The 15691-nt window shown below is 38.5% G+C and overlaps 1 protein-coding gene across 1 annotated transcript; it reads left to right on the top strand.

The window, feature by feature from the left end:
- Window positions 1-327: 327 nt before the first annotated feature.
- Window positions 328-15562, top strand: LOC116729252 (glutamate-rich protein 3). The gene is made up of 8 exons (XM_032577655.1): window positions 328-790; window positions 2316-2499; window positions 2705-2802; window positions 2963-3343; window positions 7274-7447; window positions 7791-7984; window positions 12029-12252; window positions 13284-15562. The coding sequence occupies exons 1-8, from the start codon at window positions 664-666 to the stop codon at window positions 13897-13899; spliced, it is 1998 nt and encodes a 665-aa protein (XP_032433546.1). The 5' UTR covers window positions 328-663; the 3' UTR covers window positions 13900-15562.
- Window positions 15563-15691: the final 129 nt, after the last annotated feature.

The following is a 15691-nucleotide window of genomic DNA, read 5'->3' on the forward strand; positions in this document are numbered from 1 at the left end:
CAGAGAACAAGAGTTCACACAGAAAAACAGGTGAAGTGACTGTTTATCAGATTCATGCTGAAAAAGATTTATATATACTGTTATGTACTAACCAGTCACTTTATTTGGTGTATCTCTTCCATTGATCATACAGTAAATTAGATGATTTATGTATCTTTCAATTCCAGATGGGCTAAACTTTGTTTATCAGAAACTGCTGATCTGTTGTGATTTACACACATAGCTATTTCTTTGGTGACAGAGAAGGTTTTTAAAAAAAAAGTAGCCTGATCCGATGATTCTTCGGTTTAGTAGTAATAATCTGATTGCTAGGTCAGATTTTGATGCCGATAACATAAAAGCCTGACTCCATCCTGCTGTGTATCAACATTTTAGACTGCTACAGCTCAGACTGAGGTAACTGTATTTCAGTGGACTCTACAATCAAACAGTGATCATGACCTAATGCCTAATGATGCATTGGTGATCTTTTGGAGCTGATACAGCTCTTACCTGTCAAAGCGTAGACTTCTTTAGCTAATTTTTTCTGCTTTTAACACATCAACTTTGAGAACAACATCTTCACTTATAGCACAAATGCAAGTATGTATGACTTGTCTTTCTTTATAGCAGAGTAACCTAAAGGCCCAAAAGGAGGCAAAGAAGTCCAATGTGACAGTGACTATGACCTACTTAGGACCAAGTCAGCGACGGTCACTCTCAAAGTCCACCAAGGATGAACTGAAGGTGCTTCAGCAAGTCAATGGAGGAGAAAACCTCTGTGTCTTTAAGGGCCTTGTTAGTGCAGGAGGTAATATACAAATCTCTTATAATTTTAGATAAATTGAAGCTGTTGTTAATTATTTAAGATGAAACAGATTCAAAAGCTAATGTAATATGTTACAAGTCCAGATTTTCCCTAAATAACCCCTTATAGTCCACACATACATAGTCTTGTACATTTGTAAATAAATATTTATATCTCGTAGAGCACTTCTGGATAGATGCAAACTACATCTCGTTGCTTGTACTTGTGACAGTGCAATGACAATAAAGTTGAATTCTATTCTATTCTATTCTAACTGCTAAGGTTTGACTAGTATGGGTTTGCTTAGGAAGATCATTACTTCTCTGTATCATTTGTACGATCCTGCTTTATTTTTTATTTCCTTCATTCTAACATGCTGCCTTTCAAATTACTCATCAGTTATTTGTTATGAAACTTTTTACAGCTTATGAACTTACAGCTATTTAGATACCCTTTTTAAATTTGCTGTTACTTTTGGGTTTTTCCACTAACTTTGGTAACTTTCACTCAATTGTTTCCCATTTTACCAAACTCAGGTGTTTCCATCAAAGTCTACTTTACTAAACAAGACATAAAGATGCCGGTGTAGACTTAGTGTCTTCGATTGTGTCCACATGATTTGGCTTTAAGTTCCCTTAACACCAGACTAAGACCGGACCACAAGATTAAAATCCACCAGAGTGTGGACGATGATCTCTGCAGGGCCTCAGAAACGGGTTCTGGGAGCATAAAGATCGTAATCCACTCTCCATTAAGCGGGAGGGACTGAGAGAGTACTTTGAGTGTTTTGAGCTTTCACTAAATGTTTGTGGAGGTGCATCACTGCAATCTGGTTTTAAGAGTATCTGAAGCTGCAGCACCTGTTGAGTAATCTATAATTTTCACAACAACTCAATAAAAAGCACTGTGTCCAGGTTTCTTGCACATAGAAATCGGCATGTGTTTCCTTACTGGGTAGTAAGGTTCACATTTGTTAAGAAGACATAAAAATTGCAATAAATACAGTAGGTTAATGCTGGGGGACTGAAAGAAACTGTGAGTTTTTCAGACTGCAGAGAAAATGCAAACTGGACGCATGCGAAGCTGTCAGAAGTCCTGGCATCGTATTTAGCAATCAAGAGAGAGGAGGAAAACGTACAAGAAGCAGCTTATTTACTGCAATACAATACTGAGATGCCCTTTAATACTGAGCAAACAGAAGGAAGTCAGGGAAAGCAGCAGGAATTACATTGATGCTGAGCAACCAGAGACCAGTCCGAAATGATGAGAGTGAAATGGATTTTACAAATTTGCTGCAATCCAGCAATGTTTGAATATTTCTAGCAATCCTAGATGCCATTCGATTGACTTAATCTGATGTGACAGAGCTTATACGCTTACTGAAATATTGAAATAAACCCAATAAATATCTTGAATCTAAAGAGTAAAGAATATAGCTGCTCCTGTATTGATGGAAATGGGAGACCTTCAGTTTTAACCAAAGGTTGAAATATTATTTTCAACCTTTTTGTCCACTTTTATTTTTCAGAGCAGTTTCAGTTTGTGTCTCAGAGGCACAGAGGTTTCCCCTTCAGCGCCAGCTTGTATGTCAACGGCATCATGGTGGCTCGGATCAGCTCCTGCTGTGAGTACCGCTACGCTCCCGGCTTTCAGCAGGGCAGGAAAAGCTACTTCAGACTGAGCTGGCTGGCTGGTGGGACACCCTGCTACAGGTCAGGTTTCATCCTACAGTGAAGGTACAGCCACATGTCGGCAGAAATTTAAAATTAGTACCAGAGAAAACAAAGTAGGCAAATATAACACTAGACATTTGGGAACAAAAGAGAAAGACTGCTTAAAAAAGTAATGGCGGTGATGATGGTGGCACAGGGGAGGAAATATGACTTATGATGAAAGCACATTTTTCATCTTTTTCAGATGCACTAGTCTCCGCAACAAATACAGCTCCTGCCAACAGCTGAACAACGGCACAAAGGAAAACTTAATTCTCCCTCTCGAGCAGAACACTGGCAATGGTACAAAGCCTGAAAATGAGTGTCTGCATTTTCCATTACTTCCCAAAGCTTATTCATCAATATTGTTTGACATTGTGCCCACTCCTGGGTTTCAGAGGACTAGTCTAACTGAAAAATCTACCACAAAGACTTATTTTCTTTCATTTTGTCTCCCATAAAGGCACCATCGAGTCGTGTCCATCATCCCCTCTTTTTATCCCAGCCAAACCTGAGAAGATATCAGTGAGGAGAACTAGAAAACACGTTAAGGAACCCAGCGGAGGATCCACTGACAGTGAAGAGGCTGTTGTTTCTGGGATAAAAGAAAAATTCAGGAGGAAAAAGCGCAAGGGTCAAACCGATCAGAAAGAGAGCAAAGGAAAGACAGGTGGGAAAAGCAGAGGGGAAGATGAGCAAGACGGCAAGGGCTCAGAGAGATCAACAGTGCCTGAACAATCTGAGGAGCAGAGAGGACAGAAACCCAACCACTCAAAAACAAGGGGGAAAGCCACTAAGCCGCAGACAGAACAGCTGCCATCAAACAAGACAAGTAAAACCGTTGGTGAGCGCTGGATCATTCCTGTTGGTTTCATTATTGTGAAACAGAATGAAAAAAGGTGTCAGAGCCAAACATTTTGGCAGTGAAACTAGTGTTTGTATGTTTGACCTCAACATTTAGTTTACATCAGTAATAGAAGCATGAAAATAAATTTGCTAAAACCAAATGTGAACGTAACAGTGCTGACTTTATGATTTTTTAAGAATTCAATGCTACTAGCCGGTCGTCTTGGCAAAAATGCATTTTATTTATTCATTATAAATTCATAATTAGCTTACTTGTTTGTCCAAATTAAAAATTAAATGTTTAGGGCTTAAAATTCAAATGTTATGGATTTTGGACATGACTGACTTACACTTTGCGATTTTGTACTTGACCTGTGACCCAACTTGGTCGAAGGACTTCTTTTTAAATTGTTCAATTCAGTCTGATATATTTGATATAATCAATCAATCAATCAATCACATTTTATTTGTATAGCACATTTCAGCAGCAAGGCATTTCAAAGTGCTTTACATCATAACAAACACAGAATCACAATGCAATATAGAATCAATCATTAAGTCAAGTTACATCAATAAATTTGTAATTGATTACATTTCAAATACAATTCTAAACAGGTGGGTTTTCAGTTGAGATTTAAAAGAAGTCAGTGTTTCAGCTGTTTTACAGTTTTCTGGAAGTTTGTTCCAAATTCGTGGTGCATAGATGCTGAAAGCTGCTTCTCCTCGTTTGGTTCTGGTTCTGGGGATGCAGAGCAGACCAGAACCGGAAGACCTGAGAGGTCTGGAAGGTTGATACAATAAAAGCAGATCTTTAATGTATTGTGGTGCTAAGCCGTTCAGTGATTTATAAACTAACAACAGTATTTTAAAGTCTATTCTTTGAGCTACAGGGAGCCAGTGGAGGGACTTTAGAACTGGTGTTATGTGCTCTATCTTCCTGGTTTTAGTGAGAACGCGAGCAGCAGCATTCTGGATCAGCTGCAGCTGTTTGATTAATTTGTTGGACAGACCTGTGAAGACGCTGTTGCAATAATCAATACGACTGAAGATGAACGCATGGACGAGTTTCTCTAGATCTGGCTGAGACATTAGTCCTTTAATCCTGGAAATGTTCTTCAGGTGATAGAAGGCCGACTTTGTAACTGACTTTATGTGGCTCTGGAGGTTCAGGTCAGAGTCCATCACTACTCCCAGGTTTCGGGCCTGATCGCTAGTTTTCAGTTGTAATAACTGAAGCTGTGCATTGACTCTAGATCGTTCCTCTTTAGGTCCAAAAATAATAACTTCAGTTTTGTTTCTGTTCAGCTGGAGAAAGTTTTGGCACATCCACACATTTATCTGTTCTAAGCATCTGTTCAGTGATTGGATGGGGTCTGAGTCACCTGGTGACATCGTAATGTAGAGCTGTGTGTCATCTGCATAGTTATGGTAGCTAATATTATTTCCTGTTATAACCTGAGCTAGTGGGAGCATATAAATATTGAATAAAAGGGGTCCTAGGATTGAACCTTGGGGTACCCCACATGTGACCTTTGACCTCTTTGATGAAAAGTTTTCAATTGAAACAAAGAAATCCCTGTTCTTTATGTAGGATTCAAACCAGTTAAGCACTGGACCGGAGAGTCCGACCCAACTCTCCAGTCGATTCAGTAATATGTCATGGTCAACAGTGTCAAAAGCTGCACTGAGATCCAACAGAACCAGCACTGTGGTTCTGCCACAGTCCGTATTTATATGGATGTCATTGAACACTTTTACCAGGGCGGTCTCTGTGCTGTGGTGAGCACGAAAACCAGACTGGAAGGAGTCAAAGAGATTGGTTATAGTTAGGAAGCTAGTTAATTGTTTACACACAGCTTTTTCAATAACTTTGCTGATGAATGGGAGGTTGGAGATCGGCCTGTAATTCTGCATTAGTGATTTGTCCAGATTGTTCTTTTTTATAAGTGGTTTGATTACTGCTGTTTTCAGAGCCTGGGGGAAAACGCCTGACGAGAGCGATGAGTTTACTATTTGGATCAGATCAGCAGCAATAACAGGCAGGACTTTCTTAAAGAAATGTGTGGGTAAGACATCCAGACAGCAGGAACTGGAGCTTATTTGACTTATAATTTCCTGTAGGGTTTTATAATTAAGTAGTTGAAATTGGGTCATTTTTCCTGTATTTGTTTTGTTTGGGCACAGCATTGGTACTGACTTTATAGTGGATGTACAGATTAATCCTCTGATTTTTTGAATTTTCTCTGAAAAGAAGCTGGAAAACTGGTTGCAGGCGGCAATACATTGGAATTCAGGCGGTAACGTCACAGGAGGGTTTGTGATTCTGTCAACTGTTGCAAATAAAGCCCGAGCGTTGTTAATGTTTTTGTTTATGACATCTGCAAAGAAAACCTCTTGCATGTTTTAGTGTTAAATGATAGTTACGTAGTCTTTCTTTATAGATATCACAATGAACGTGGAGTTGAGTTTTACGCCATTTTCGTTCCGCCCTACGGCAGAGTTGTCTTGCAGATCTAACTGTTTGTGCATTTCTCCATGGAGATTTCTTTTTACCAGACACAACCTTCATTTTAATTGGGGCAATGGAATCAATAATATCTGAGACTTTAGACTGAAAATCATTTACCAACTTATCTACATCATTACAGCTTAAGGGTGAGGAAGAAGAGTAGATTTGATTAAATGTTTCTGCTGTGTTTTCAGTGAGAGAACGTTTTGTGATGGTTGCTGTTTGTCCAAGTGGGTTAAAAGATAAAGAACTTTCAAAGATAACAGCGAAGTGATCCGACAGGGCGACATCAGTTACAGAGACATTGGAAATATTCACACCCTTACTGATAACCAGGTCCAGTGTGTGTCCTTGAGTGTGTGTTGCTTGTTTGACATGTTGTGTTAGACCAAAAGTCTCTAAAATATTAGCGAGCTTTTTTGCCCCTCAGTCTTGGGAGTTGTCAACATGAATGTTGAAATCACCAACAATTATTAAACAATCATAATCAATACATATGAGAGATAGAAGTTCATTCAAGTCAGTAAAGAAATTTTCCACAAAAGTTGGAGTTTTGTATAAAGTTACAGTCAAAGTTCGTTTGTGGCCTTTAACCTCAATTCCAAGATACTCAAAAGAGGTGAAGTGACCCAAAGAGATTTTACTACAATTTATGGTATTCTTAAATATTGAAACTTGTGAAGTTGATCAAATTTGTTCTTTTGAAGAATTGACCACATGTTCTCATTGGGTTTAGCGTTGAAAATGTTCTGACCATACGTCCAAAAATTCATGTGGTTCAAGTGGTTCATCTGTAAACCACTTCAACCTGATCAGAGCTCCATCACACTGGAAAATCCTCAGACGAATATTACATTTTTATTTAATATGATGCAATGACACCACTCTTTGTTCATGTGCCCAATATTAAGCTTATTCTTTTGGATGAGAAGCAATCCAATATGAACGAATCACTTGTGGCTTGACACAGGACAGACAATGCTCATCATCTCTTGCTGGAAAAATGGTTTTCCAGATGCTGCTGAACTATAAACTTGTTCAAAAAGTAAAGTTTTAATTCCTGCAGTCAGAGAGCAAAGTGGTCTTAGGAAAATATGGAAAATCTCTAATGTATCTTGATTATTAAGGGATTTACTAGCAAGCTAAAATAGGAGAAATATGATCTTTTTTAAAAATTATTGTCAAAATTCTTCCAGGAGGGTTTTGGATCAGCCAAAAGCTTTTAATGCAAATGCATTTGGTGGACTTCCTGACAGTAAAGAATCACAGTCGTCCAGCCTTAAAGTAACAAATGCAAAGACTAGTTTTACAGTGTCACCCCTGGACAGGAGGTGTAACTCAACCCAACAAGATTTGTGCATGTGTTATTTCTCTTTAATGGTTTTGCAATAAAAGAAGAAGAGCATTTCTTTTTAAAAGATTCATTGCAGGATGAGGAGGGACTGACTAAGCAGAACAGAAAGGAGCAGAGAGACCTTAAATCAGATGGGAAAACCAGCGATGGGGGTAGACTGAAGGACTTCTACAAAGAATGTGTGGAAATGAGTGTTGGGTTGAACCAGAGCCCAAACAAACACTGGTTCAAGGCAAACAGTGAGTACAGACTATGCATAACAGCAGAATTAAAATGAGTCCCACTGGAGGGCTGTAACTCATTTACATAATACAATTTGGGGGGGAAAAAATGACTGAATTTGCAAGAAGCACGCTGAGCAGCGTCTGCTTGAAGGAAGATTGATGATGTGTGGGAGAGATTGTACAGATGTTGCCTACACAGACACACATATTCCCACATCTATAAATCTAAACTGTTTCACTTTCTCTATTGCTTAATGGATGCACAAACTGAACATTATTAGTTTGACTCTCATATGTAAGTCTTGTGTTCCTTTCACATGGTTTTATCACCCATTAGTTGTTTGATTCTCTCTTTAAGTCCTAGAGAGGCGCCGGCTCCAGAAGAGGATGTCGTCATCATGCCCCAAAGCTCAAAACTCCGATGTGGAGCTGAGTGCAGAAAGTGACACAGTACCGCAGCCTGATGGAGAGCCAGCAGAGGAGGAGGTGGACACTGCAGGCCAGGATGCTGCCAAAGAGGAGCCTGTTCAAGAACAAGACCTGCAGGTACAGGTGTGTGTCCAACACAAATCCACTGTGGAGAGAACCTGTGTTTCTGCCAGAAGCACTGCTGCCTTAAAATTACAAGCACAGGCTGTGCCAGATGACTACATTTTGGAATTACTGTATGCAAGCATGTGCATTGGTTTTTTTAGATTGGGAAATGCAATTACAACTCCAAACTAAAACACATTTAGTGTTTTAGTATTGTTTATTATAATTGCTGCAACACATCAAGTCAGAGTTGATATCAAAAATCAATCAAAATGCTAAAGTTTACAGAGACGGACTGAAACGCCAGGAAAAGAAAAGAGTGAGGAATAAAGAAATAAACCTCCCAAAAACAACATCAAGTGTAATATATTCATAAAATATGTGACACTTTTATCTCTGGCCTTCTTTAAAAATTATATTAAAATAATCTGGTGTTTACGTTCAAACCCAGGCTTTTAACCATTTTTTCTTTAATTTGAGTTTTTATTACTGTAAATATGGTGATAGTGGTGCTTGACAATTTGAGAACTCTAAATAATTATCAATATTTTTGCCTGAATATGAACAAAACCTTGGTAGTATTTTCACAGAAGTCCTTAAGTGCAATAAACGAAATTAAAATGTTCCACCACAGGTTTTTCTCATTTGCAACATTAGAACCATCAATAAAACACGACCATGAAAATAGAATATTCTGATGAGCATTGACTTGAATTGCTTTCCATAGACGATAAGAAAACAAATTTTGATTCATTTGGGAATCCAGGAGAAGCTAAATCCCAGTTAGGAACAATAAATCACAAAAAATGTTGCTAAATAATAAATGTTGTTTTTGATGGATATAAAGCCAGCAGTTAGGGGAAGAATCCTACAAGAAATATTTTACAGGTGAAGGGAAATCTGGTTTTCATCCATCAGGGAAATATTTATGTGCAAATGACATCAGAAACAAAAAGCAACTGTTTACACTGTTGCTTTATCTGAGGCTGTGTTGTCATGTTGAAATGAAGTACATTCTTTCCAAAACATTAATGATTCTTGCTTGTCTGTTTAATAACACTTCTTCCAAATCTGCTTTGACATATAACAAAATGGTTTTTTTCCGTACGTGTAATAAAAAATTTTTTTATTTGATTTTCCTTGTAGACTCATTAAATCTGCTTTAATACTACTGCTTTGACTTTTATCTGCAGTGATTTTTGTTGACGCTTTCTGATGAGGATAAACAGCGGTCTTGAATTTTCTGAGTTGATTCGCTGTGTCTTTATGAAGATGGTTTTCTCTTGCTGATGAGCATCAACATCTCTTCTTAAAACCTCTTGTAATCTAGTTTAGTTGAGTCGTGATGATGTGATCGATTGCTGTTCTGTAGATAAATTAGGCCAGCCACTCACCTCTAAAGGTCATCCCATTGATCGGGCTTCCTCATTTATTCTAATTGCACCTTTGACTTAATCATCAAGACGAATGCGCACACCTTCTCATCACATATGGGTTCCTGTAATGCGCAACAGCACCAAGGTTCAATAATTAAAAATGATTACATTATCATGGAATATGCTTTAGTTAGTATCCTCATGTTTTTTACATCAAGGTTTCTGTTTGCATCCATCAATGTTAAACTGGCACATTATCAACAAGAAGTGGTTGAAGAGTGGAGCTCAGATGGGGAAAAAGGAAAATAAAACAGGAATAAACTAAAAACTTTGATTTTTCAGAAGTTTGCGAGAGTATTTTTGAAAAGTGGTAGATAATAATAAAGAAAAGCAAATATAACATAAGTGAAATTGGAAAAATTATTATAAACATTGTTATGTGTTTTTGTGAGATGGAAATCTCAGAGAAATAAACAAATGTCTTCAGAGCGTAACTGCAGGCCTCTGCAATGTGGAGCTTTGTAAACATGTTTCTTATAGGTCGTAATAAATGACTTTGGTTTAGTGCCGTTCTGTTTGTTTATTGCTGAACATAAAGTTTGCACCGTCGTAACTTTGTTGATGCATGAGTTGCTTGGTGAAAGGATTTTAATAAGAAAATAGTTTGTAAATCAGGGATGGTTTAAACATCATACTTATAAGACAGAATGCTTATGGACCGGTGGCCGGAACATGGTGGACGCATCTTTCACTGGAGAACTTTACTAGAGATTGTAATATTTTTTCGCTAGCATCTATAAAAAACATTTTCTTCATTTGCTTACCTAATTGTTTTGTCAAAAAAAATCATAACATCATAAACATATCATTCAGTCACCAGTTGTAAAACCAGTAACAAACATTGCATTGTGCCAAGAGCCCTCATTAAAAATATCAATACACATCAAATATGTTGGTCAATGTTCCAGTTATCATGGGTCAAAAGCAACTTTAAACAGATACGTTTTTAGCATTGATTTGAAGAAACTCAGTGTTTCAGCTGTTTAGCAGTTTTCTGGAAGTTTGTTTCCCTTGGTGCTGCTGGGGTTTGTGGGCATACAGGAACCAATCAGTATCAGTTAAATCCCCTTCTCGCTTCAGGAGTCAATTCCAGCTTTAGGTCAAACAAATCCATGGGAAGTAGAGAAACATGCTGACAGCATACTTACAGACATAAACTATTTGGCTGTTATACTTTGATTAGACATCAATTCAGAAGGGACAAATGGACCAACTGATAAAACTGCATTAGAATTTTTTTTAAAGAGGTAGCTACGGTACAAATTTGTTTTATAATACTTTATTCAGTCTTATCATAAACCACAAAGAAAATTAATCATTCCCAGCACATTATTTTGTATAAAATGAAACATATATAATGATAGATATGAATGAACTGCTTGAACATTTTAGCATCATTTTAAGTTTAATCCTTTCCACCTTATTCTAGAAAATAGTAAACTGAAAACTAATATTCTTACCATTTCCACAAAAGTGTCGAATTACTTTTAAAATCACAGAAATTCTCTATAAATCCAGGCTACTCTAATTGATTATGTCCATATGCAGCAGCTAAATGCTGCTTTTGCTGCAACATATAACAGTTGCAGCAAATGGTCCTTGAACTTTATCTGAGGTGAGCAGATCAGGATTTCACATAGATCAGGATGAAAAATCTTAAGCAGTGCCTGAAGAATTCCTCTTGCTCTCGCAAAGTGGCCAGGCAGACATGGCCGACAGCCAGACCATATGTCTCCCCTGGACCCTCTTCTCATCTCTGTATTTAAGCCTCCAACACCTGCCTTCCTCATATCTCTATTCCACAAGCGCCAAGATGCTTTGAAGCTGTGCTGCTTCCTTTTGCATAAACAGTTAATATCTTATTTTTTGTTTGTTTGCACACATTACACAAATTTATATCCATACGAAGGAGAAGATAATCCACTTTGCAGTGAACTTTGAGATATTTCTTACTCAAACATGTTTTACAGTGTTCTTCCCTTTCATTCTACATAATTTCCTGCAGGAAACAAAATACATAAATAAGTAAATAGGCAAAAAGTGTATATTATGTGGAACCTTTAGTGCCCTGAATACACAACTCTTGCTTTATCTATGAAATATGTCAAAGGCTCTCTGGGAAACTTCTTGGTAGACTTTTGTCTTGTTTGACTTTCTGATATTTTTCAACTTGTGAAGCTAAACAAGTTTTCTACACTGCAAAAACAAAATCTTCAGTCTACCTGTAGTTTCTTGTGCAAATATCTTAGTACACTTGAAATAATAATATACAAACTTATATTTTCTGCTGAAAAGTTACTTGTAATGTATGTAGTTCTGTCTTATTTCATGTGTCTTAATATATTTCCACTAAAAACTAAACCAAAAATGCCCTGCGACAGAATGACGACCTGTCCAGGGAGTACCCAGCCTCTCGCCCGAAGCGTTCGCTGGAGCACCAGCACTCCTCCCGACCCCACTGGGGACAAGGGTGTTAGAAAATGGATGGATGGACTAAACCAAAAATACTTGAAAAGATTTTATGCTTTTGCAGTGTGCCGTTATCTTACCAAAAAGCTAAATTCCTTTAGAACACAACATCTTGCCTTAATAATGTAATACCTTTTTTCTTGTGCTGTGAACACAGCTTGATGCCATGATGTCGGTGTTGAGCACATCTGATGAGGTTGAGCAGCTGGTTCTGAGGAACACCGAACTGACAGATGACCTTTTGTTCAGTCTCGCGGGGGTTCTGAAGAACAGTGCGTCTGAAGTCACGTTGCTCAATCTCAACCTGAACCTCATCGGCCCCTACGGCGCTCACATCCTGCTGGACGTCCTGAGAGTAAAGCCGCAGGTCCAACGCTTACAGTAAGATCATGGTTCCACCCAATCGTATTATATCAGATAAAAATCTGGCGAAGAAGTAGATTATCTAAAAATCACAACGTGTCATGGAGTCATGAGATTATTTAAAATAGCTTACTCTGACAAAAGAAGACAATTATATAAATTAAAGAGACAGGGCAAAGATTTCTACTGGCAAACTTTGTCTTTTTTGTATGAGCAAAGAGATTCTCCAGCTCTATAAACTCACCTCTATAACTTTCTGAGTTATGTCCTTTTTCCGCAATAAACAGTCTTGCTACAGCTATATGTGAATTTATACTGTCTCAACAAAAAGTGCTGTCATTATTGTCATTTACATTAAACCACTCTTTAGTTATACATACTTTGCTTCCCAGAGCCCAGATATCTTTTTTTTTTTATTATGAGCTCCATATTTTTACACTTTTTCTTTGGTCTTTGGCTGCTTTAGACTTTGGATGTCTGTTCCTAATACCCACAACTATCTACAGTAGACAGACAAAATCTGAATGTTACATCTTTAAGAAAGAAATGGAAAAATCTTGATGCAGGACCAGAGTGAGCTATCCTCAAGTTGTCATCTGACACTGCTTTGGTCTTTCAGCATCTTTGTGACACTGATGGCAACAACGTGACTAAACGTCCTATTTAAACTTGGATATGAGCTAATTTGTTGACACAACTAGTCCCTGGAGTTCCTCACTCTTTTCATATCTACATGCCAGAGAGGACAGACTAAACAGTCACAAAACATTTTGTATGAAAACTATTGGGTCTAAAACTGAGTTAAAAGCAAAACATCCATGCTCAAAGTAAATGTTACAACATATAACCTAAAATAATTATCAAAACTACTTTTGATTTAAAAAAAAGCTAAAGTAAAACAAAATGGAAATGATTAACTACTCAAATATTTGAAGTTTACTGCAATTGTATTAATATTTATAACAAAATTTGGAAATAGGTAAATACAGTATATGGATTATACATTTTTCTGCATCTACTCCTACATTGCTTCTTCTTTATTTTTGCAGCTTGTTTGGGAACAAACTGCGTGACCACGGAGTGCTGACCCTCTTGAGTGGTGTAGCGGAGCTGCAGGATCAAACTGCAGCAGCTGCCGCAGCCATCTACCAGATGCTGCCTTTCCCATTAGAGCAAAATGCGCTGCTGCAGCTCCCCACCGGCTGGAGCTCTTTTAGAGCTTTTACGCTTCTGGAACTGGATATCGGTGGAAATGGCCTCAGCAGCGATGGGGTCAAGGTTTTAGCATCATACATGAGATCCCACTCACAGCTGCAGTACCTGGGGCTGGCACAAACAGATAGCGCTGATCTGTCTGCGTGGAAGGAACTTTTCGACAGCCTGAAAGGCAACAACTCTCTGACTCAGATCATCTTAGATGAGAACAATCTGGGGGACCCCGGAGTCAGGCTGCTGGCAGACATGTTGAAAGAGAACACGAGTCTGCAGCAGGTGGACCTCGACAGGAACGGCATCAGCGATGTGGGAGGAAATGACATCATGGGGGCGCTGCTCTGCAGGACTCAGGTATCCCTGACATATCTTAGCCTTGATGAGAACACCATAAGTGAAGGATTGATGAGCAGAATACAGGAGCAAATAAAACCTGCAAGAACGACTGAGTAAGGTTGAAAAACACCAACAAGTTGTGCAAATTAAACAACCTTGATCCCTGGTGTTCACTGTTTGATGACAGATGAACAAACTGACTCATTTGATTTGTTTTATCATCAAACACATACACTCACACAAATGTCTCTTCCTTCCTACAAGTGGGTGGCCCTGTGAAGAAATGCTGCCTCTCGGTTTGGTTCAGGCAGGTAGTGTAGGAGGTCTGTTTGCTTTTGAGCCGCACTGCGGTGTGGAGGCATTTTCAAAGACGTTTCAGTGAACTAAACCTTTCTTTTGTGCAGCAAGGTTACATCTGCACCTTCACCTTCCCAGCAGCATGCCCCCCTGCGACTCAACACCCACCTCTTCTAAAACCAACTTCTTCGCGGGGCTCACCGATCCCTCTGTCGTTTTATTGAATAATTTGCTTCCTCTTCACCAAAAAGAAACCGCTATGAATCATTCCACCCACAGTATTTACGAGTGGATGACTTACCCGCAGCATTTCCACCTCAGAACTTTACAGCAGTCGTCAACACATGCCGATCTTCACTCCTCCAAATCAGAAGATTGGTACAGACGGCAAAGCCGTGACACATCACCAACCCTCATTTAGTCCTCCTTGTCTTTTCACGTGCTAGACAGAGCTTCTATTCAGAGTGCGACAGAGAAAAAAAAAGACAAAACTGGGGAGAATTTATGTGAATCTTAAGGCCATCATCTCATTGTTCTATCATCACAGACATTCTGAGAATAACTGTACCTGTGATCAAAGCTTGTCAGGGTGGTAATTATCTCGTCCTCTCAGGGCTGCCATCGGTGAATCTGCCGAAACCAACCCGTCCATATTTCATCTGCAGTCTTAGCAAATTCCTTTTTGTGGCGCTCTGAAAAAGATGCCTCCAGAAGGATGACAGATAAATGAGACTGATGTTTCTGAAGATCACATCCATGCTTTGCTGTTTTAGACTGAGTTTCTGTTTGGGATGTTACAAGGTGCCATGAAAATGTTTTTGCCTCCTTAACGGTTTGTTCTTTCAGCTTTTTTTAAACCACTTAAATGTTTCAGATCAAACAAATTTTACAGTCAGACCAAAATGACCTGAGCAAAACTAAAATGCACAAATCAACAATTCCTCAGCAAGGAGGCTTCAAGTAGCTGGGTTTAGACCAATACTCTGTTCTTCACAATCGTCATTTGAAAACTGCCCGTTGTATTTAACCAAATACTTATTCAAGACACTACATTTCTTGGCCTAGGAAATTTGTTAAGACACAGATTTTTTCTAATTTTTTACTATTTTAAGGTCTCTGTACTCACATTTGAATTAAGGAAAGAGGTACACCATTAAGCCTGGATGAGCATAGGCTGGTAAACAGGACCTGCCCTGTAATTCAAAGACTCCTTCTGTTAAGGTGTTGTGCGTCTCTGTTACTGCTGAACCTCACATCACTGATCCCATTGTCTGTCTGGTAATGTACTTGAAAGAAATCCTGCAGCATCACAAGCTTCTTTCAGCTACTTTTCAAAGAACAAGACCTTCAACCACAAAAGCCTCAATCTGGAAGGAATTTTCTGTGCTCTGTTCAGTCACCTGAGGTTGTTCAGTCTGTCCATTTATTGTGGAAAAATAAAGTGTTTATTGGTTTTCTGAAATTGTCGTGTTACTAGTGAATAAATGCCTTAAATCTTTGAAAAGAGAATTAATTATTTATTCTGTTACATGGTAAATTCCATGTTTGTGCACACAATCTGAGCCATTAAAGCTGCTTCTGATTCTTCTGACCAGGCTGCAGCTGATACACA

The sequence above is a fragment of the Xiphophorus hellerii genome, chromosome 12 (assembly GCF_003331165.1).
Source record: "Xiphophorus hellerii strain 12219 chromosome 12, Xiphophorus_hellerii-4.1, whole genome shotgun sequence".
Classification (NCBI taxonomy): Eukaryota; Metazoa; Chordata; class Actinopteri; order Cyprinodontiformes; family Poeciliidae; genus Xiphophorus; species Xiphophorus hellerii.